Source organism: Salvelinus fontinalis, chromosome 33, assembly GCF_029448725.1.
Source record: "Salvelinus fontinalis isolate EN_2023a chromosome 33, ASM2944872v1, whole genome shotgun sequence".
Taxonomy (NCBI): Eukaryota; Metazoa; Chordata; class Actinopteri; order Salmoniformes; family Salmonidae; genus Salvelinus; species Salvelinus fontinalis.
This window is the reverse complement of record NC_074697.1, coordinates 26,215,263-26,236,864: the sequence shown is the minus strand read 5'-3', so window position 1 is coordinate 26,236,864 and position 21,602 is coordinate 26,215,263. Positions and strand designations below refer to the sequence as shown.

The following is a 21,602-nucleotide window of genomic DNA, read 5'->3' as shown; positions in this document are numbered from 1 at the left end:
CCCCTGGTGGTAAGGGTAGGCAATAACACATCTGCCATGCTGATCCTCAACACAGGTGCCTTTCAGGGGTGCGTGCTTTACTCCCCTTCTGTATTCCCTGTTCACCCATGACTGCGTGGCCAAGCACGACTCCAACACCATCATTAAGTTTGCTGACGACAACAACGGTGGTATGTCTGATTACCGACATCGATGAGACAGCCTATAGGGAGGAGGTTAGAGACCTGGCATTGTGGTACCAGGACAACAACCTCAACCTCAACGTCAGCAAGACAAAGGTGCTGATCGTGGACTACAGGAAAATGAGGGCCGAACACGCCCCCATTCACATCGACGGGGCTGTAGTGGAGTAGGTCGAATGTTTCAAGTTCCTTGGTGTCCACATCATCAACAAACTCTAATGGTCCAAACACACCAAGATTGCTCAGTTTGGCCAGGCGGCAAACTGGCACCAGCTCTTGGTGGTTCCAAACTTCTTCCAATTAAGAATGATGGGAAACCACTGTGTTCTTGTGGACCTTCAATGCTGCAGAAATGTTTTGGTACCCTTCCCCAGATCTATGGACAATTCCTTCGAAATCATGGTAATTTGTACATGTAGATAGTGGTAAAGTGACTATGCAAAGATAATAAATAGTTACTATCAGCACTGTAAAAACCCTGGCTGGTACAGTGCATTCAGAAAGTATTCAGACCCCTTTTCTTTTTCCACATTTTGTTACGTTACAGCCTTATTCTAAAATAGATTAAATACAACATTTTCCTCATCAATCTACAAACAATACCCAATAATGACAAAGCAAAAACAGGTTTTTTGATATTTTTTCAAATTTATTGCAAATAAAAAACAGAAATACCTTATTTACATAAGTATTCAGACCCTTTGCTATGCGACTCAAAGTTGAGTTCAGGTGCACCCTGTTCCATTGATCATCCTTAAGATGTATCTACAACTTTATTGGAGTCCACCTGTGGTAAATTCAATTGATTGGACATGATTTGGAAAGGTACACATCTGTCTATATATGGTCCCACAGTTGCTAGTGCATGTCAGAGCAAAAACCAAGCCAAGGTCGAAGAAGAGTTTGCCAAAAGGCAGCTACAGGACTTTCAGACCATGAGAAACAAGATTCTCTGGTCTGCTGAAACCAAGATTGAACTCTTTGGCCTGAATGCCAAGTGTCACTTCTGGAGGAAACCAGGCACCGCTCATCGCCAGGCCAATACCATCCCTACGGTGGAGCGTGGTGGCAGCAGCATCATGCTCTTGGGATGTTTTTGAGCGGCAGGGACTGGGAGACTAGTCAGGATTGAGGGAAAGATGAACGGTGCAAAGTACGTAGAGATCCTCGTGGCATCATACCCAAGAAGACTCGAGGCTGTAATCGCTGCCAAAGGTGCTTCAACAAATTACTGAGTAAAGAGTTTGAATAATTATGTAAATGTCAAATTTCAGTTTTTATTTTTGATAAAAAGGATTAAAAAAGGATGTAATATATTTTAGAATAAGGCTGTAAAGTAAAAAAAAAAATGGAAATAGTGAAGGGATCTGAATGCTTTTCCCGAATGCAATGTACATCATTGTTTTTTACTTCTTCTTGGCAGTAAAAATGCCAACAGTTGATTTTATGGAGGGGCATGCTTGCTGAATGACTCATGTAAACATATTACTTGTTGAGTTGGGAACATTTTTATTGAAATCGGCTTTGCTTATAATACATATGATTTGTCTGCCTGATAGACATGGGGGTTGATTAGACTGATCTATGAGAAGGAATTATGGCTACGGTCATTTCCATTTTAATGACTGAAACTAAAACTGCCTGGTCAGCAGTGTGTACTTTATATCCCCATACCATTGGCAGTATGGAATATTTAGTAGGAACTGTACACACTATATCCTTGCGTATTTCCAGGTTGTAATGTGAATTATTTTCTCCACTGTTCCTAATACAGCATTAGCAGACAAACAGAGCTCTTCTTCAAACTGGATGATTTCTTCTGGCGACAACATCAGTCCACACTAGCGTTGCCCTACGGTATTAAAGGAAGTGGTATGTTCTCTCATTTCATTGTGTCATTTCTTTGTTTTCCTCTCTTTCCCACAAAGCACAAAGCCTTTAATGGAACATGTTTATGAAAATACATTTCATTCTAATTACACTTTTATTAAAAAAAGGTATTGATGCCATCCAAGTTCTCACTATCGCTCCCTATCTTTGATAAACACCGATATTAAATGTTTTTTCCAAAATGTTGTCGTCTCAAGACTTACTTACCCAAATTGATCCACATGGACCTAATCGGGTTTGTTAAAAAGTGTTTATCCTTGGATAACCTCCATCGACTATTACATATCTTCGATGCTTCATCAGAAACAACAGCTCCTTGGGCTGTATTATCTCTTGATGCAGTAAAAGCTTTTGATAGAGCAGAGATATGACCATTCTAGACTGTCTTGGAACATATAGGAATTGGCTCCAATTACATGAATATTGTTAAAATACTATATATCAATCCCTCAGCCATAGTTATAACATGCAATATCTCCTCTGCTCCATTCAGAATCACTAGAAGTAGCAGACAAGGCGATCCAATTTTGACTTTGCTATTCTTATTATCCGTGGAACGTCTGGCCCAAGCAATTCATCAATCGTAGGAATTAACACAAATTTCTCTCAAATCTACAGATCACTTAATCTCATTAGATGCAGACAATATTTTAGTACACTGCTCAAAAAAATAAAGGGAACACTAAAATAACACATCCTAGATCTGAAGGAATGAAATATTCTTATTAAATACTTTTTTCTTTACATAGTTGAATGTGCTGACAACAAAATCACACAAAAATGACCAATGGAAATCAAATGTATCAACCCATGGAGGTCTGGATTTGGAGTCACACTCAAAATTAAAGTGGAAAACCACACTACAGGCGGATCCAACTTTGATGTAATGTCCTTAAAACAAGTCAAAATGAGGCTCAGTAGTGTATGTGGCCTCCACGTGCCTGTATGACCTCCCTACAACGCCTGGGCATGCTCCTGATGAGGTGGCGGATGGTCTCCTGAGGGATCTCCTCCCAGACCTGGACTAAAGCATCCGCCAACTCCTGGACAGTCTGTGGTGCAACGTGGCGTTGGTGGATGGAGCGAGACATGATGTCCCAAATGTGCTCAATTGGATTCAGGTCTGGGGAACGGGCGGGCCAGAGGAAGGCCATCAATGCCTTCCTCTTGCAGGAACTGCTGACACACTCCAGCCACATGAGGTCTAGCATTGTCTTGCATTAGGAGGAACCCAGGGCCAACCGCACCAGCATATGGTCTCACAAGGGGTCTGAGAATCTCATCTCGGTACCTAATGGCAGTCAGGCTACCTCTGGCGAGCACATGGAGGGCTGTGCGGCCCCCCAAAGAAATGCCACCCCGCACCATGACTGACCCACCGCCAAACCGGTCATGCTGGAGGATGTTGCAGGCAGCAGAACGTTCTCCACGGCGTCTCCAGACTCTGTCACGTCTGTCACGTGCTCAGTGTGAACCTGCTTTCATCTGTGAAGAGCACAGGGCGCCAGTGGAGGGCTCTGGCAGTGCTCCGCCTGCTCATTTACATTACATTTAAGTCATTTAGCAGACGCTCTTATCCAGAGCGACTTACAAATTGGTGCATTCACCTTATGACCTCCAGTGGAACAGCCACTTTACAATAGTGCATCTAAATCTTTCTAAGGGGGGGGGGGGTCAGAAGGATGGCTTTATCCTATCCTAGGTATTCCTTAAAGAGGTGGGGTTTCAGGTGTCTCCGGAAGGTGGTGATTGACTCCGCTGTCCTGGCGTCGTGAGGGAGTTTGTTCCACCATTGGGGTGCCAGTGGTAGGGAGGCGAGCAGGCCAGAGGTGGATGAACGCAGTGCCCTTGTTTGGGTGTAGGGCCTGATCAGAGCCTGAAGGTACTGAGGTGCCGTTTCCCTCACAGCTCCGTAGGCGAGCACCATGGTCTTGTAGCGGATGCAAGCTTCAACTGGAAGCCAGTGGAGAGAGCGGAGGAGCGGGGTGACGTGAGAGAACTTGGGAAGGTTGAACACCAGACGGGCTGCAGCGTTCTGGATGAGTTGTAGGGGTTTAATGGCACAGGCAGGGAGCCCAGCCAACAGCGAGTTGCAGTAATCCAGACGGGAGATGACAAGTGCCTGGATTAGGACCTGCGCCGCTTCCTGTGTGAGGCAGGGTCGTACTCTGCGGATGTTGTAGAGCATGAACCTACAGGAACGGGCCACCGCCTTGATGTTAGTTGAGAACGACAGGGTGTTGTCCAGGATCACGCCAAGGTTCTTAGCGCTCTGGGAGGAGGACACAATGGAGTTGTCAACCGTGATGGCGAGATCATGGAACGGGCAGTCCTTCCCCGGGAGGAAGAGCAGCTCCGTCTTGCCGAGGTTCAGCTTGAGGTGGTGATCCGTCATCCACACTGATATGTCTGCCAGACATGCAGAGATGCGATTCGCCACCTGGTCATCAGAAGGGGGAAAGGAGAAGATTAATTGTGTGTCGTCTGCATAGCAATGATAGGAGAGACCATGTGAGGATATGACAGAGCCAAGTGACTTGGTGTATAGCGAGAATAGGAGAGGGCCTAGAACAGAGCCCTGGGGGACACCAGTGGTGAGAGCGCGTGGTGAGGAGACAGATTCTCGCCACGCCACCTGGTAGGAGCGACCTGTCAGGTAGGACGCAATCCAAGCGTGGGCCGCGCCGGAGATGCCCAACTCGGAGAGGGTGGAGAGGAGGATCTGATGGTTCACAGTATCGAAGGCAGCCGATAGGTCTAGAAGGATGAGAGCAGAGGAGAGAGAGTTAGCTTTAGCAGGTGCGGAGCGCCTCCGTGATACAGAGAAGAGCAGTCTCAGTTGAATGACTAGTCTTGAAACCTGACTGATTTGGATCAAGAAGGTCATTCTGAGAGAGATAGCAGGAGAGCTGGCCAAGGACGGCACGTTCAAGAGTTTTGGAGAGAAAAGAAAGAAGGGATACTGGTCTGTAGTTGTTGACATCGGAGGGATCGAGTGTAGGTTTTTTCAGAAGGGGTGCAACTCTCGCTCTCTTGAAGACGGAAGGGACGTAGCCAGCGGTCAAGGATGAGTTGATGAGCGAGGTGAGGTAAGGGAGAAGGTCTCCGGAAATGGTCTGGAGAAGAGAGGAGGGGATAGGGTCAAGCGGGCAGGTTGTTGGGCGGCCGGCCGTCACAAGACGCAAGATTTCATCTGGAGAGAGAGGGGAGAAAGAGGTCAGAGCACAGGGTAGGGCAGTGTGAGCAGAACCAGCGGTGTCGTTTGACTTAGCAAACGAGGATCGGATGTTGTCGACCTTTTTTTCGAAATGGTTGACGAAGTCGTCTGCAGAGAGGGAGGAGGGGGGGAGGGGGAGGAGGATTCAGGAGGGAGGAGAAGGTGGCAAAGAGCTTCCTAGGGTTAGAGGCAGATGCTTGAAATTTAGAGTGGTAGAAAGTGGCTTTAGCAGCAGAGACAGAAGAGGAAAATGTAGAGAGGAGGGAGTGAAAGGATGCCAGGTCCGCAGGGAGGCGAGTTTTCCTCCATTTCCGCTCGGCTGCCCGGAGCCCTGTTCTGTAAGCTCGCAATGAGTCGTCGAGCCACGGAGCGGGAGGGGAGGACCGAGCCGGCCTGGAGGATAGGGGACATAGAGAGTCAAAGGATGCAGAAAGGGAGGAGAGGAGGGTTGAGGAGGCAGAATCAGGAGATAGGTTGGAGAAGGTTTGAGCAGAGGGAAGAGATGATAGGATGGAAGAGGAGAGAGTAGCGGGGGAGAGAGAGCGAAGGTTGGGACGGCGCGATACCATCCGAGTAGGGGCAGTGTGGGAAGTGTTGGATGAGAGCGAGAGGGAAAAGGATACAAGGTAGTGGTCGGAGACTTGGAGGGGAGTTGCAATGAGGTTAGTGGAAGAACAGCATCTAGTAAAGATGAGGTCAAGCGTATTGCCTGCCTTGTGAGTAGGAGGGGAAGGTGAGAGGGTGAGGTCAAAAGAGGAGAGGAGTGGAAAGAAGGAGGCAGAGAGGAATGAGTCAAAGGTAGACGTGGGGAGGTTAAAGTCACCCAGAACTGTGAGAGGTGAGCCGTCCTCAGGAAAGGAGCTTATCAAGGCATCAAGCTCATTGATGAACTCTCCGAGGGAACCTGGAGGGCGATAAATGATAAGGATGTTAAGCTTGAAAGGGCTGGTAACTGTGACAGCATGGAATTCAAAGGAGGCGATAGACAGATGGGTCAGGGGAGAAAGAGAGAATGACCACTTGGGAGAGATGAGGATCCCGGTGCCACCGCCCCGCTGCCCAGAAGCTCTCGGGGTGTGCGAGAACACGTGGGCAGACGAAGAGAGAGCAGTAGGAAGAGAGAGCAGCGGAGGTAGCGGTCCTGCTGCTGGGTTGTTGCCCTCCTACGGCCTCCTCCACATCTCCTGATGTACTGGCCTGTCTCCTGGTAGCGCCTCCATGCTCTGGACACTACGCTGACAGACACAGCAAACCTTCTTGCCACAGCTCGCATTGATGTGCCATCCTGGATGAGCTGCACTACCTGAGCCACGTGTGTGGGTTGTAGACTCCGTCTCATGCTACCACTAGAGTGAGAGCACCGCCAGCATTCAAAAGTGACCAAAACATCAGCCAGGAAGCATAGGAACTGAGAAGTGGTCTGTGGTCATCACCTGCAGAACCACTCCTTTATTGGTGGTGTCTTGCTAATTGCCTATAATTTCCACCTGTTGTCTATTCCATTTGCACAACAGCATGTGAAATTTATTGTCAATCAGTGTTGCTTCCTAAGTGGACAGTTTGATTTCACAGAAGTGTAATTGACTTGGAGTTACATTGTGTTGTTTGTGTTCCCTTTATTTTTTTGAGCAGTGTATATGTAGACAATGTATCCCAATCGCTCCCAAACGCATTGAAGATAAATTCAGCTTCATCTCAAGTTATAAAACTAATCTAACCAAATCAGTGATACTGCCTCTCAAGACCCGATGGAGGACTCTATCTCTATTTATGGAATCCCAGTCGTTTCCCATTTGAAATATTTGGGAGAAGATATATTTCCTTCTTTATATAAAACCATTGCCAGAAACTTCAACAGAACGCTCAAATCAATTAAATTTGACCTCAATAGATGGAATTATATCCCAATTGCTTTAACAGTCAAAATGAATATATTGCCACGGCTAAATTTCTGTAGTTTAATTCTTCCCATGGCTCCCCCTTTTGGCTATTGGGATACAATTCATAGTGCGGTTGTAAAATGTATATTGCAAGGAAAGACGTATGAGGACTATTTGTACCAAACTTTAAATAGTATTTCCAGGCTCTAGCATTACACCCCATCCTAAATTGGTTTAGACATGATTCTTCTGCCCCACTGGCTGAGTATAGAGAAATATGGTGTCTCATATGACCCTGGAAGAGGTGGTCTTCATTGATTTATCCCTTAAGACAATGTCAACTATGCTTTGGTCTTATTATTGCTCACACTTTCTATTTGATGCAAAATTTTAAAACGATGTAATTATTAATCAAAATGAGTGTTTTGCAATTATTAGTAATGTAAATTCTGCATTTCTTCAGTTTGATCTGTGAGCAAGAATGAATAAACTCAAACTCAACTAACAAACAAATATAGGCACTGTCGTTTGAAAACTTAGCACCCAAGTCTTTGCAATCACAAAAAATCTCTCCTTACATCAACCCTCAGCACTTTGATGTGCGAGTCCAAGTATTTATATGCTGACCTCATGCCTCAACAAGCTTCTGATTGGTCCGAGTCAATACTCCTGGTCACCATTGATTAACAGATGTGTGAAGCAAATGTGCGTGCCCTCAGAACAATTTTTCGAGATCAAGGGATGGTGTGAGAGAAACATCCGCACGAGCTTCGCCATCTACATAAAGAGATGAGCTCAGCCATCCACATAAAAAGATGAGCTCAGCCATCCGCATAAAGAGATGAGCTCAGCCATCCGCATAAAGAGATGAGCTCAGCCATCCGCATAAAGAGATGAGCTCAGACATCCGCATAAAGAGATGAGCTCAGCCATCCGCATAAAGAGATGAGCTCAGCCATCCGCATAAAGAGATGAGCTCAGCCATCCGCATAAAGAGACGAGCTCAGCCATCCGCATAAAGAGACGAGCTCAGCCATCCGCATAAAGAGATGAGCTCAGCCATCCGCATAAAGAGATGAGCTCAGCCATCCCCATAAAGAGATGAGCTCAGCCATCCGCATAAAGAGATGAGCTCAGCTATCTGCATAAAGAGATGAGCTCAGCCATCCGCATAAAGAGACGAACTCAGCCATCTGCATAAAGAGACGAGCTCAGCCATCCGCATAAAGAGATGCACGTGTAATTATTGAACTGGGAATATTTTCAAGCTGGGATAAATTTTACAGCATGACGTCACAATGAAGAACGATCAGAACGATTGGGAACTATTTCACGCTGGGAAGATTTTTACATGACACTCTGCAGTTAAATGCTTCTGGGGAAAAGTTACAAAATACATTTTGAAGTGCAGAAATGTAGGTATTCAATGCTTTCCATCTATTTTGTTACTTAACAATGAAAGCCCCTTGAATCTCTCAATCAGAGAAGAGTTCTGCTGGCAGGAAGCAATGCTGCTGCAAAATAAATTGTCTCTATGATGGCAACCACCTCACTCTCTCCCATTTAACCAGTGGATACAGTTACTATTAGAAGTTATTGCATTAGGATTATCGACAGCGAGAATGAATGGTGCTAGTGAAGGAACAATTGAGGCCTGGACAAATATACTTGACTCTGTAAAGAACAATCTCAGTTAGGCAGGGTGGGAAGCATATTTCTAGGTGGGGAGGGAGGATGCGGGCGGGTGGATAGGGCCTTAAGGGGGAACGGGTCAGGGTTATCTTTGTATGCATTTATTTTAATGTTTTTGTACATGTAACGGCCCTCTGCAAAAGAAAAATGACATCTAAATAAAAAGTCACTAAATATATATACATTTCATTCTCAGCCAAGCTCTACACGCAGTTCACCAAGAGTTGACTTGAGTTCTTTCCTGTTTTGTTTGGTCTAGTTCCTTTTTGAATGAGCAGCCATTTGCATATACTGCTCTAAAAGTCACCACTGCTCCCCTGCTATAAAGTAATACGTACTCTTTGGGGTTTTAGGCTGGGTATCTGTATAGCACTTTGTGACAACTAATGATGTAAAAAGGGCTTTATAAAATACATTTGATTGAGAAGCATTATGGAGTCAGTGTCCACTTTCCAGAAAACATGTGCGACATGTATGGAGTTTGACTAGTTAGTTGGAAACAGTATTGGGTCATTGGTCCTCTCAATATGAACTTCTCTATGTGAAGACAAACTGTCCTCAGCATCTGGGCTCCCGAGTGGCACAGCGGTCTAAGACACTGCATCTCAGTGCAGTCCCTGGTTCAAATCCAGGCTGTATCACATCCGGCTGTGATTTGGAGTCCCATAGGGCGGCGCATAATTGGCCCAGGTTTGGCCGGGGTAGGCCGTCATTGTCAATAAGAATGTGTTCTTAACTGACTTGCCTCGTTAAAAAAAGGTTAAATGTTTTTATCTACAGTCAGTCTGAATGATCACACCTTTAGTAATCCCTTTTTCCTTTCCAGAGTTACTGCTGCTGAGAGTGTTGGCCATTATTGCCAATTACAAAATGCCGGCCAGCATTGATCGGTAAGTGTGATGGGTGTTTCTTAGCCATATTAGCAAGGTTGTTAACCTCTGGTGTGCCGTATGAACCACTTTATTTCTTACAATAATTGTTAAGATCACAAAGAACCCCCGATGGGTGATATGCGTCTGAGAGCAATATACACAAGGGTCTTTAAAAAAAAAAATCCACAATGTATTGTAGTGTAAATGCTGTGCTAACATAATGACTCAAATCATCCCTGTGGTGTGTGTATAACGGGTGGACAAGGAAGCTGCCTTACTTAATTTCAAGCAAGAATGCCAAATGTCAAACCAAGCAGTGTGACCAGTCACTATTACAATGGCAGTGTTGGAAAATGTCCAGTGGTTCTACGGTAGTGTGCAGTTACAGTCACCCTTCTGAAAGTGGTCTTGAACTCTAAAATGATAATACAGGCAACACTAAAGTAAATGGATTGTAATAATAGGAAGCAGTGAATTATACTGAACTTAATTTATTTTGTTGAATTTCCTCAGTCTAGACTGCAGAACATGTGCAGTCATAGGAAATGGGTTTGCCATTAAAAACAGCTCCTTGGGGGCCGTCATCAACGAGTATGATGTGGTGATCCGGTAAGTATTAAGCCTAATGGTTCCATCCTGTTTTCTACCACAAAAATCTTCATTAAGTCCATCCTCCCTCCTCTTCTGTTGAACTATTCCTATGACTCCCCATTTCTGTTTTATCCAATGATGTTCCTGCACAATTAATGGTTTTCCTAATCAATATCAGTACATAGAGTGCATTATATTGCAGACAGTACAATCAAGAGCCATATCATTTGCAGACCTGCCAACATGCACGCATTTTGCGTACCAGCTACACAATTCTCTGTCCATGTACGCAGGTACGAGATCCGAGTTAAAAGTACGCAGAAATGAATAGAGCCTGATTTTTTATTGTATTTTTAAAATATTTAAAAAAATAAATCCACAGAGTAAATGTAACATCCCGATTATCGAGCTGCAACACACAAACATGTACAGAGTTTGTGTCAACGGACATGGAGATGAATACATCATTATTCGACGTAGCTACCCGGTGTCTGCACCTCCTGTTTGTTGTGATGCTGAGTTTTCCGACTGTCAGCTGTACGTGAACACATGGACAAATCCCTTTTCGACTCCGTGTGTTGTGGAAAGGTTAACACCAATTGTTACAAGCTAACGTTAGCGAACATAAGATGGACATTCAAAGTGCCAGCAGTTCATTTGCTATTGAAAGAAATTAAATGCAAATACGAAAAATAACTGGTCGCATTTGTGCGAGTGTGATATACATTTAAATCTGCGTCCCAATAGTTGTATTTTCCACGTAACATTAGGAGGATCACGCAATCTGATAGACTGTAACTGTAATTATGATCCACGTCACAAAAAGTATTACAAAAGTATAATCAAAACCAAATATAAACATCTTGACATTACATGGAGTCGTGAGTTTAGAAGACTACGCAATGAATAATGAATGAGTGTCCGGTATTAGCTATAGAGGCATTGCTTCTAAAATGCCTTTGCCCTAGATTTGCGAGTTGAATCTCCAATTTGTCGCGCCCGTCTGGTACTCTAAAAAGTTGGACAGGGTTGGCAGGCCTGCATTTGATATCTAAATATGGCTCAGGGTACAGTCTATAGCTACAATAACATTTAACCAGTCCCCCAATGGCCTTTTCCATAGCAATTCCCGCAATCCAGTAAAAAACTAACAGATTTTCTATGATGCGTTGTCCTCTAAAGAGGGGTAGTCTAATTCGTTTTGCCCATGGAAGCATAATGCTATAATGCTGTACTATAATGGCCACCTCAGACTGGTGACCTTGCTTTAATGCCTTTCTCTATGTAATCAGTCAACTGTTGGGTTAACTCAGGCGCTTAAAAGGGGGATTTGGTCTACCATGCAGAAAAACACCCCAGCGCCCTCTTCAAATCAGATTTATAGCCTTGGAAGGAACACATGCATTTTTTTTATTTTTTTTATAAGCCTCTTACCAACAGCCCAGGCAATTTTGCCTGGTCATATCCAGGCACAATGCACTCTGGTCTGTTCTACTTTGTTCTGTTCTGCTCAGCTCTTACTTCTCCCATTCTCTGAATCTAATCTCACAGGCGGAGGAAATAGAGTTCATTGACATTTGGTGCTCTGTTCTCCTACCAAGCCTGATGTTTCCCACGCTTGCATTAGGCTGGAAAAATCTTAAAACGCCAGACACAATTAGAGCAATCCTGTATTAAAGTGTACAATCCTAAACACTAGAAACTAGACAGGGATTTTTACCTGTTTTGATACATGGTGGTGAAAAAGTGGAGTGCATTCTGTTACATAAGAGGGAGGGTAGAACAGCTTCCAACTTATCACGCGAACACTCAGAATATGAAGGTTACTTGAACTGTAGTCAATTTCACCAGTGATGGTGTGACTGACATTCCTGGCATGCAAGGATACTGGAACTGTGACTGGTGGCAACCGTAGAATGAACTCCTCCATGTGATTTTTGTCCAGTGTAGCATTGTTACTTGTTTGCTTTTTTATTCAAATGTAATGAACACAATCCAACAAACTTACATAGGTGCAGGGTACAAGTATCGTCATGGGAAGATAAGATAAATAGGAAGTCTCACTAAGAAAACCTGTTGTGGTTGGAGTGTTGCTATTTACACTACAGAAATTGTGTGCTGGTGTTTTTACTGTTTTATTTTTTTATAGAAGTGAATGGCTAAGGTTTCTCTTTCTCTGTGTGCAGGCTGAATGACGCCCCCGTCAGAGGTTATGAGGATGACGTGGGGAACAAGACCACTATGCGTCTCTTCTACCCTGAGTCGGCCTCCTACAACCCCAGCATGCACAACGACCCCGACACCCTCATGGTCCTAGTGCCTTTCAAACAGCAGGACCTCCGCTGGCTCAAAGAGATCCTGTACGACGAGAAGAGGGTACTGGATGTGTGCGCACACACACCTCCATTTTAGCTGCTTCCCTGGTACTTGCAATCCATCCACGCTGTGACAAAATGTACATTATCAATGGCAGCCTTGCCAAACCTACTTGAAAATCCAACTGTAGTCTCAGCAGCCCAAACACCTCCACTCTCTGGTTTAGCTCAGGCTGCTACGGTCGCTATTAGCACGATTAGGAACAGGGTCATTACTCCTTCATTTACATATCGATTAGGTTGCCCTGAGAAACTGAGGAGAATGAGACTTAAACAGGGCCTCAAATGTGTAGACACGGGCTCTGTGTGTGTGCACTCACTAATCAACACACATTTTCCTCTGTGTGTGTGTGTGTGTGTGTGTGTGTGTGTGTGTGTGTGTGTGTTTGTGTTTGTGTTTGTGTCAGGTGAGGAAAGGTTTCTGGAAGCCCCCTCCACAGATCTGGCTGGGCAGGACCAGTCGCATCCGGGTGCTGGACCCTCACTTCCTGCATGGGACGGCCAGCAGTCTGCTACAAATCCCACTTCAACCAAAGAGCAAACAGGTAAGGGATCATCTCTGTTGGGAAACAGGTAATGGGCAGAAAATAAATCCATGTGAAGTGGCCAGTGTTCTGTGCTGTCTGTTGTGCTGTCTGTATACATTTCTATCAGCTGCAGTTTGGAAAGGAGGTCAGTCCCAAACGCTCTACTGATTACCCAGAAATGGATGAGCAAGAAAAAAACGATACTGCAGGGAATTCCACAAAATAACAGTAGAACATATGCAGAATGGAACAAAAGAACTAATGGAATGAAGAAAAATGATTGCGGAATAGAATATTGTGATGGATGACATTTGAATACTAAGCCATTGAGCTGTTTTCTGTTCACAAATTGGGAATACAATTTTCTGTTTGGCCGAGGAATTGTGGGTTTTGAAATACATGATACATTGATTTGAACTATAACTAATGTGGAATTATGTTTTCATTGGCCAAGAGGTCCATCTGCCAAGAGGGCTTGTTCAGTGCATGGTGGAGATGGCTTTGAGATGGAACAAAGCCAGGTTAAGTTTGGTTTAATTTGTTCCCCCAGCGAGCCCCTGTGTCAGAGACTGAGGCTGTGCACTCTTTGGACTGCTGAAACGCAAACACAACTGGCTGGTGTCTGTGCCGAGGAAACAGTGGGAAAGAAGGGGTCCTGCAGGCGATCAGCGGGGCAGCCCGAGCATAGCACTCCTCCTCCATCTGCATGGCCCTACAGGCCAGATGAGCTCAACCTTGGCTGGCTGTCTCCTGGCTGGCTGGGTGTCTGGCTGGAGGGCGTAGGCTGTTTACTCTGAGCGAGAACAGGAACAGGAACCATGCCGAGCTCTCGATCCTGGCCCCGTTCCCCTCATTCTTCTCTCCCCTGTCGCTTTTCTGGGTCACAGGGGTCCGACCGCAGCCCTACATCCTCAATGCCAAACTCTCACCCCTCCCCGTGGCTGCCATGTTGGCAGTCATCCAAATGCCCTGTGAGAAGTCGGCAGCAGCAAGCAGTCCCCCTGGTTACAATACAGAGGCTGACTGAGCTAAGGAGAGCTAGAGGGCTAACTAATGCCCCTGTCAGTCAGACAGCCGCCGCCGCCACCCCCACCCCCTTCCAAAACAAAGGTCTGACTCCCACCAATCTGGTCTGGTTGGCGAACAGCAGTGACAATATTCACCTCACCAAGGCTCCATGGGCCAATGTCCAAACTATGCGAGGCACTACAGAAGTTGGAGCGCTCGGTGACCGACCACATGAGACTAATGCTCACAGAATGTCAGATTTAGCCCAGCCAGGCTCAGGAAGAAAAGGCACTTACACTAAGTGCATTAGGAACCAAGTTTGGAGGAATGTCCCGTACAGTGTGATGAAGAGAGGAGAAGCACAGGTTTGAGAACTTGGCTGTTCCGGTCCAGTTTCTCTCTCCTTAGGGCACAAGTAATGGCTCTCCAGGTCAGACAGCATGCTTGTAAAGCCCTGCAGGACTCACTCACTCACAGACAGACATTTACCTTGGAAAGGCTCCTGCACTCAGTATTGGTTGGCCATTTTTAAGGTTTTATGTATTGTTGTTTTATTTTATATTTTATTTGGCTGATTTATACTGCAGACTAGAGGTCGACCGATTATGATTTTTCAACGCCGATACTGATACCGATTATTGGAGGACCAAAAAAAGTCGATACCGATTAATTGGCCGATTTTTTACAAAAAAATATTTTATTTGTAATAATGACAATTACAACAATACTGAATGAACACTTATTTTAACTTAATATAATACATCAATAAAATCAATTTAGCCTCAAATGAAAAAAAAACATGTTCAATTTGGTTTAAATAATGCAATAACGAAGTTTTGAAGAAGAAAGTAAAAGTGCAATATGTTCCATGTAAAAAAGCTAACGTTTAAGTTCCTTGCTCAGAACATGAGAACATATGAAAGCTGGTGGTTCCTTTTAACATTAGTCTTCAATATTCCCAGGTAAGAAGTTTTAGGTTGTAGTTATTATAGGAATTATAGGACAATTTCTCTCTATACGATTTGTATTTCATATACCTTTGACTATTGGATGTTCTTATAGGCACTTTAGTATTGCCAGTGTAACAGTATAGCTTCCGTCCCTCTCCTCGCCACTACCTGGGCTCGAAACAGCAACACATCGACAACAGCCACCCTGTTGAAGCAGCGGCCCATCGCTCCTCAAAAGCCGCTGCTCTTGCAGAGCAAGGGGAACAACCACTCCAAGTCTCAGAGCGAGTGACGTTTGAAACGCTATTAGCGCGCACCCCGCTAACTAGCTAGCCATTTCACATCGGTTACACCAGCCTAATCTCGGGAGTTGATAGGCTTGAAGTCATAAACAGCTCAATGCTTGAAGCACAGCGACGAGCTGCTGGCAAAACGCACGAAAGTGCTGTTTGAATGAATGCTTACGAGCCTGCCATCGCTCAGTCAGACTGCTCTATCAAATCATAGACTTAATTATAACATAATAACACACAGAAATACTAGCCTTAGGTCATTAATATGGTCGAATCTGGAAACTATCATCTCGAAAACAAGACGTTTATTCTTTCAGTGAAATACGAAACCGTTCTGTATTTTATCTAACGGGTGGCATCCATAAGTCTAAATATTCCTGTTACAATACACAACCTTCAATGTTATGTCATAACTACGTAAAATTCTGGCAAATTAGGCGGCCCAAACTGTTGCATATACACTGACTCTGCGTCCAATGAACGCAAGAGAAGTGACACAATTTCACCTGGTTAATATTGCCTGCTAACCTGGATTTCTTTTAGCAAAATATGCAGGTTTAAAAATATATACTTCTGTGTATTGATTTTAAGAAAGGCATTGATGTTTATGGTTAGGTACAGTCGTACAACGATTGTGCTTTTTTCGCAAATGCGCTTTTGTTAAATCATCCCCCATTTGGCGAAGTTGGCTGTCTTTGTTAGGAAGAAATAGTCTTCACAGAGTTCGCAACGAGCCAGGTTAGCAGGCAATATTAACTAAATATGCAGGTTTAAAAATATATACTTGTGTATTGATTTTAAGAAAGGCATTGATGTTTATGGTTAGGTACACATTGGAGCAAGACAGTCCTTTTTCGCGAATACGCACTGCATCGATTATATGCAACGCAGGAGACGCTAGATAAACTAGTAATATCATCAACCATGTGTAGTTAACTAGTGATTATGATTGATTGATTGTTTTTTATAAGATAAGTTTAATGCTAGCTAGCAATTTACCTTGGCTTTTTACTGTTTTCGCGTAACAGGCAGTCTCCTCGTGGAGTGCAATGTAATCAGGTGGTTAGAGCGATGGACTAGTTAACTGTAAGGTTGCAAGATTGAATCCCCAAGCTGACATGTTAAAAATGTTTCGTTCTGCCCCTGAACAGGGCAGTTAACCCACCGTTCCTAGGTCGTCATTTGAAAATAAGAATTTGTTCTTAACTGACTTGCCAAGTTAAATAAAGTTGTGGGGTGAAAAAAAAAAATCGGACAACTCTGTGTCCAAAAATAGCGATTTCAGATTGTTATGAAAACTTGAAATCGGCCCTAATTAATCGGCTAATCCGATTAATCGGTCGACCTCTACTGAGGTAAACAACTTAGGGCCAAAAAACTGATATTCACCAAGTCAAATTAATTTATTGTGTTTGAGGTTTCACGATGCTTGTATCTAAGTAGAAAGTAGATACTTTTAAGATTGTTCTATACATCAGTTGGTGTTTCTATAAGCTTCAATATGAGGTCCTAAACGTAGCAAGATGGGGCATCCTTGTAGCTATGTGGGCTAATATAGTCAAAACGTTTGCCTTGGAGTAAATTGAATCAATGGTTTCGCTAATGGGAAGTTGAGCAAGGCATTATCTCTGGAATCAAATCAAATGCTATTTGTCAAATGCGCCGAATACAACAGGTAGACCTTATAGTGAAATGCTTACTTACAAGCCCTTAACAACAATGTAATTATACATAAAATAACAAATAATTAGAGAGCAGCAGTAAAATAACAATAGCGAGGCTATATACAGGGGGTACCGGTACAGAGTCAATATGCGGGGGCACCGGTTAGTCGAGGTAATTGAGGTAATATGTACATGTAGGTAGAGTTATTAAAGTGACTATGCATAGATAATAACAGAGAGTAGCAGCAGTGTAAAAGAGGGGGGGGGGGATTCAAATAGTCATTTGATTAGATGTTCAGGAATCTTATAGCTTGGGGGTAGAAGCTGTTTAGAAGCCTCTTGAGCGTAGACTTGGAGCTCCGGTACCGCTTGCCGTGCGGTCGCAAAGAGAACAGTCTGTGACTAGGGTGGCTAGAGTCTTTGACAATTTTTAGGGCCTTCCTCTGACACCGCCTGGTATAGAGGTCCTGGATGGCAGGAAGCTTGGCCCCAGTGATGTACTGGGCTGTACGCACTACCATTTGTAGTGCCTTGCGGTCGGAGGCCGAGCAGTTGCCATACCAAGCAGTGATGCAACCAGTCAGGATGCTCTCGATGGTGCAGCTGTAGAACCGTTTGAGGATCTGAGGAACCATGCCAAATCTTTTCTGTCTCCTAAGGGGGAATAGGTTTTGTCGTGCCCTCTTCATGACTGTCTTGGTGTGCTTGGACCATGATAGTTTGCTGGTGATGTGGACGCCAAAGGAACAAAGCTCTCAACCTACTCCACTGCAGCCCCGTCGATGAGAATGGGGGTGTGCTCGGTCCTCCTTTTCCCGTATTCCATAATCATCTCCTTTGTCTGGTTCACGTTGAGGGAGAGGTTGTTGTCTTTGCACCACATGGTCAGGTCTCTGACCTCCTTCGCTTAGTGATTAGCTTTGAGGGCACTATGGTGTTGAACGCTGAGATGTAGTCAATGAATAGCATTCTCACATAGGTGTTGCTTTTGTCGAGGTGTGAAAGGGAAGTGTGGAGTGCAATAAAGATAGCACCATCTCTGGATCCGTTGGTGCAGTATGCAAATTGGAGTGGGTTTAGGGTTTCTGGGATAATGGTGTTGATGTGAGCCATTAGCAGCCTTTCAAAGCACTTCATGGCTCCAGATGTGCTACAGGTCAGTGGTCATGAGGTAACAACAGGGCCTGGCCTATGTGTTTTTCTTTTTAAATAGAAACTGTTTGTTAGGTCTTAAGCCTGTGTTAAAAGATGTTTATAATGATTAAATGACAAAAAGCAGTTGGGATTGTGTAGAATTGTGTTTTGGAAATAAAGGTAGACATGGTTTTAGAAAGGAAGTGGTAATTATTTAATTCAGTACAGACATTTGTATGTGGATTAACCCCATACCCGTTATAAATTTTGCCAAGAGAGAACTTTTTCCCCCAAAACTGTACTGTTTACATGAATTCTGATTATTTCCAGGGATACACAACATCCTGAAATATATGTAGATATCTTTGTTAGAAAGAATACTATATTTCCCTTGATGGGAGTGATGCATACCACCCTGCATACCACTGCTGGCTTGCTTCTGAAGCTAAGCAGGGTTGGTCCTGGTCAGTCCCTGGATGGGAGACCAGATGCTGCTGGAAATGGTATTGGAGGGCCAGTAGGAGGCACTCTTTCCTCTGGTCTAATAAAATATCCCAATGCCCCAGGGCAGTGATTGGGGACACTGCCCTGTGTGTAGGGTGCCGTCTTTCGGATGGGACGTTAAACGGGTGTCCTGACTCTCTGAGGTCATCTAAGATCCCATGGCACTTATCGTAAGAGTAGGGGTGTTAACCCCGGTGTCCTGGCTAAATTCCCAATCTGGCCCTCAAACCATCATGGTCACCTAATAATCCCCAGTTTACAATTGGCTCAATCATCCCCCTCCTCTCCCCTGTAACTATTCCCCAGGTCGTTGCTGCAAATGAGAACGTGTTCTCAGTCAACTTACCTGGTAAAATAACGGTAAAATAAAAAATAAATAAAAAATGCTGGAAGTAAAAAATAGCTCAATTTACCCTACTCTTTGGAAAAGGGGATTTTATTCCCCCTCACAGCTCTCATGTGGAAACAATTTCCCTCTGCTGCCTCTGTGAACATTGGTAATCATTATTTACACACAGCAGTTTTATTTAACCTTTATTTAACTCGGCAAGTCAGTTAAGAACAAATTCTTATTTACAATGACAGCATCCCAGAAGGCAAAAGGCCTCCTGTTGGGACGGGGGCTGGGATTAAAAATACAAAATAAAATAAAATAAAAATATAGGACAAAACACACATCACGAACAGAGCGACACCACAACACTAGATAAAGAGAGACCTAAGATAACAACATAGCATGGCAGCAACACATGAAAACACAGCATGGTAGCAACACAACATGGCAGAAGAACAACATGGTAGCAGCACGAACATGGTACAGACATTATTGGACACAGACAACAGCACAAAGGGCAAGAGGGAAGAGACAACAATACATCACGTGAAGCAGCCACAACTGTCTGTAAGAGTGTCCATGATTGAGTCTTTGCATGAAGAGATGGAGATACAACGGTCCAGTTTGAGTGTTTTTTGCAGCTCGTTCCAGTCGCTAGCTGCAGCGAACTGAAAAGAGGAGCTACCCAGGGATGCGTGTCCATGAACGGAATCAAACCAGGGACACCCCTCGCATGGTACTGGAGACAAAAAGTCAAAAATCCTAGTATCTTGCTTTGCCTAAGTACACATTAAGAAAAGGGTACACTGCTCTGTAATTTACTTGTCATGCCAACTAATGTACTAGAAGTGCAGAACTATGGGATTTTTTACTGGTCTTGGATGCCCCCTAGTGTGTCAACCATAATACTACATGTATATTACTTAAGCAAAAAGGCACGAGGGGGTGTGGTATATGGCTAATATACCATGGCTAAGGACTGTTGTTAGGCACGAGAGCATCGCAAAGTTGGCCATATACCACAAACTCCTGAGGTGCCTTATTGCTATTATAAACCAACGTAATTAGAGGAGTAAAATTACATGTTTTGTCATACACGTGGTATACGGTCTGATATACCACGGCTGGAAGCCAATCAGCATTCAGGGCTGGAACCACACATTTTATAATATACTGTAGGTCTCATTTGGTTTTGGTTCTCACTCCTACAGAAACTGGTGCACCCCACTACAGGGATCCTAGCCGTGTTCGTGGCACTCAACTACTGTGATGTGGTCCACATAGCTGGGTTTGGATATCCAGCATCCAAAAACCAGAAGCATCCTATACACTACTATGGATATGACACTATGAAATCCATGAAGGTGAGTGTGCATGGGATTTTACTCAACTCCTGTGACAGATCAACACTCAGTGTTATATGCCATGCTAGTAGATGTTTCAGTGCACTGTGATGTTATGTTTAGGCTCTGCTTTTGTTCTGTTCCAGGATTCCTACCATGACCTTGCCCACGAAGCAGAAGCCTTAAAAAAACTAGAGGATTCGGGGGCTATCCTGTACTTACATCCTCACTCCTAACACACACACACACACACACGGGCACGGTCCAGAAACAGCCCCTATCCCTGACCACCTAGGAACTTCATCAAAATCTGCAAGGAATTTTCACTGCACTGCTAATACCTATAAATGTTTCTTCAGATCTACACATACCTAGATGGTAGAGGCTAGTGGGTGTTTTATGGACTAGGCTACACACAGATGGCAGTTGTGGACTCTCTGCTGACAATACGGTCCATACAGTCCAAACATTGAAAATAACTAAATCATTTCCGTTTTGTTTTCCTGAGTTCTGATTTTAATTAACTTAAAAATATATATTGTTGTCTTTGAAATGGTACCACTGGATATTTTATTGTATGTAATACATTTTTATTAAAATTAAATCTAAATGAAAATATCACTCTGTTCACTTTACAATTTCTTAGTGAAGACTGTGCCATGGTCAAACATTTTTCCAAATGTTTTCATTTAATGATGTTGTTTTTTTAGTTGGGAATAATTTAGTCTGTTATGAGACATACACTGAGTGTACAAAACATTATGAACACCTGCTCTTTCCATGACAGACTGAAGTTATGATCCCTTATTGATGTCACTTGTTATATATTTTTTATTTAACCTTTATTTATTTAACCATTCTTGATACACACGGGAAGCAAGAATTGTTAAATCCACTTCAGTGTAGATGAAGGGGAGGAGACAGGTTAAAGAAGGATGTTTAAGCCTTGATACAATTGAGACATGGATTGTGTACATGTGCCATTCAGAAGATGAATCAGCAAGACAAAACATGTACGTGCTTTTGAACAGGGTCTGGTAGTAGGTGCCAGGCGCAAGGGTTTGTGTCAAGAACTGCAATGCTGCTGGGATGTTCATAGTTTCCTGTGTGTATAAAGAATGGTCCATCACCCAAAGGACATCCAGC

General features: G+C 43.9%; 1 protein-coding gene across 4 annotated transcripts in view; it reads left to right on the top strand.

Moving 5' to 3' along the window:
• LOC129831882 (CMP-N-acetylneuraminate-beta-galactosamide-alpha-2,3-sialyltransferase 4-like) overlaps positions 1-21,077 on the top strand; it is an 85,072-nt gene extending 63,995 nt beyond the window's left edge. For 3 of the 4 annotated variants that reach the window (XM_055895433.1, XM_055895432.1, XM_055895434.1), the window contains 7 exons: positions 1,957-2,054; positions 9,688-9,751; positions 10,247-10,342; positions 12,511-12,700; positions 13,107-13,244; positions 20,325-20,477; positions 20,603-21,077. In XM_055895433.1, the coding sequence (XP_055751408.1) occupies positions 1,957-2,054; positions 9,688-9,751; positions 10,247-10,342; positions 12,511-12,700; positions 13,107-13,244; positions 20,325-20,477; positions 20,603-20,692 (829 nt within the window). In that variant the 3' untranslated portion in view covers positions 20,693-21,077. Of the gene's footprint in view, positions 1-1,956; positions 2,055-9,687; positions 9,752-10,246; positions 10,343-12,510; positions 12,701-13,106; positions 13,245-13,776; positions 19,850-20,324; positions 20,478-20,602 lie in introns of those variants that run through there. The other variant, XR_008755827.1, reaches the window with a different exon arrangement.
• The last annotated feature ends 525 nt before the right edge of the window (positions 21,078-21,602 follow it).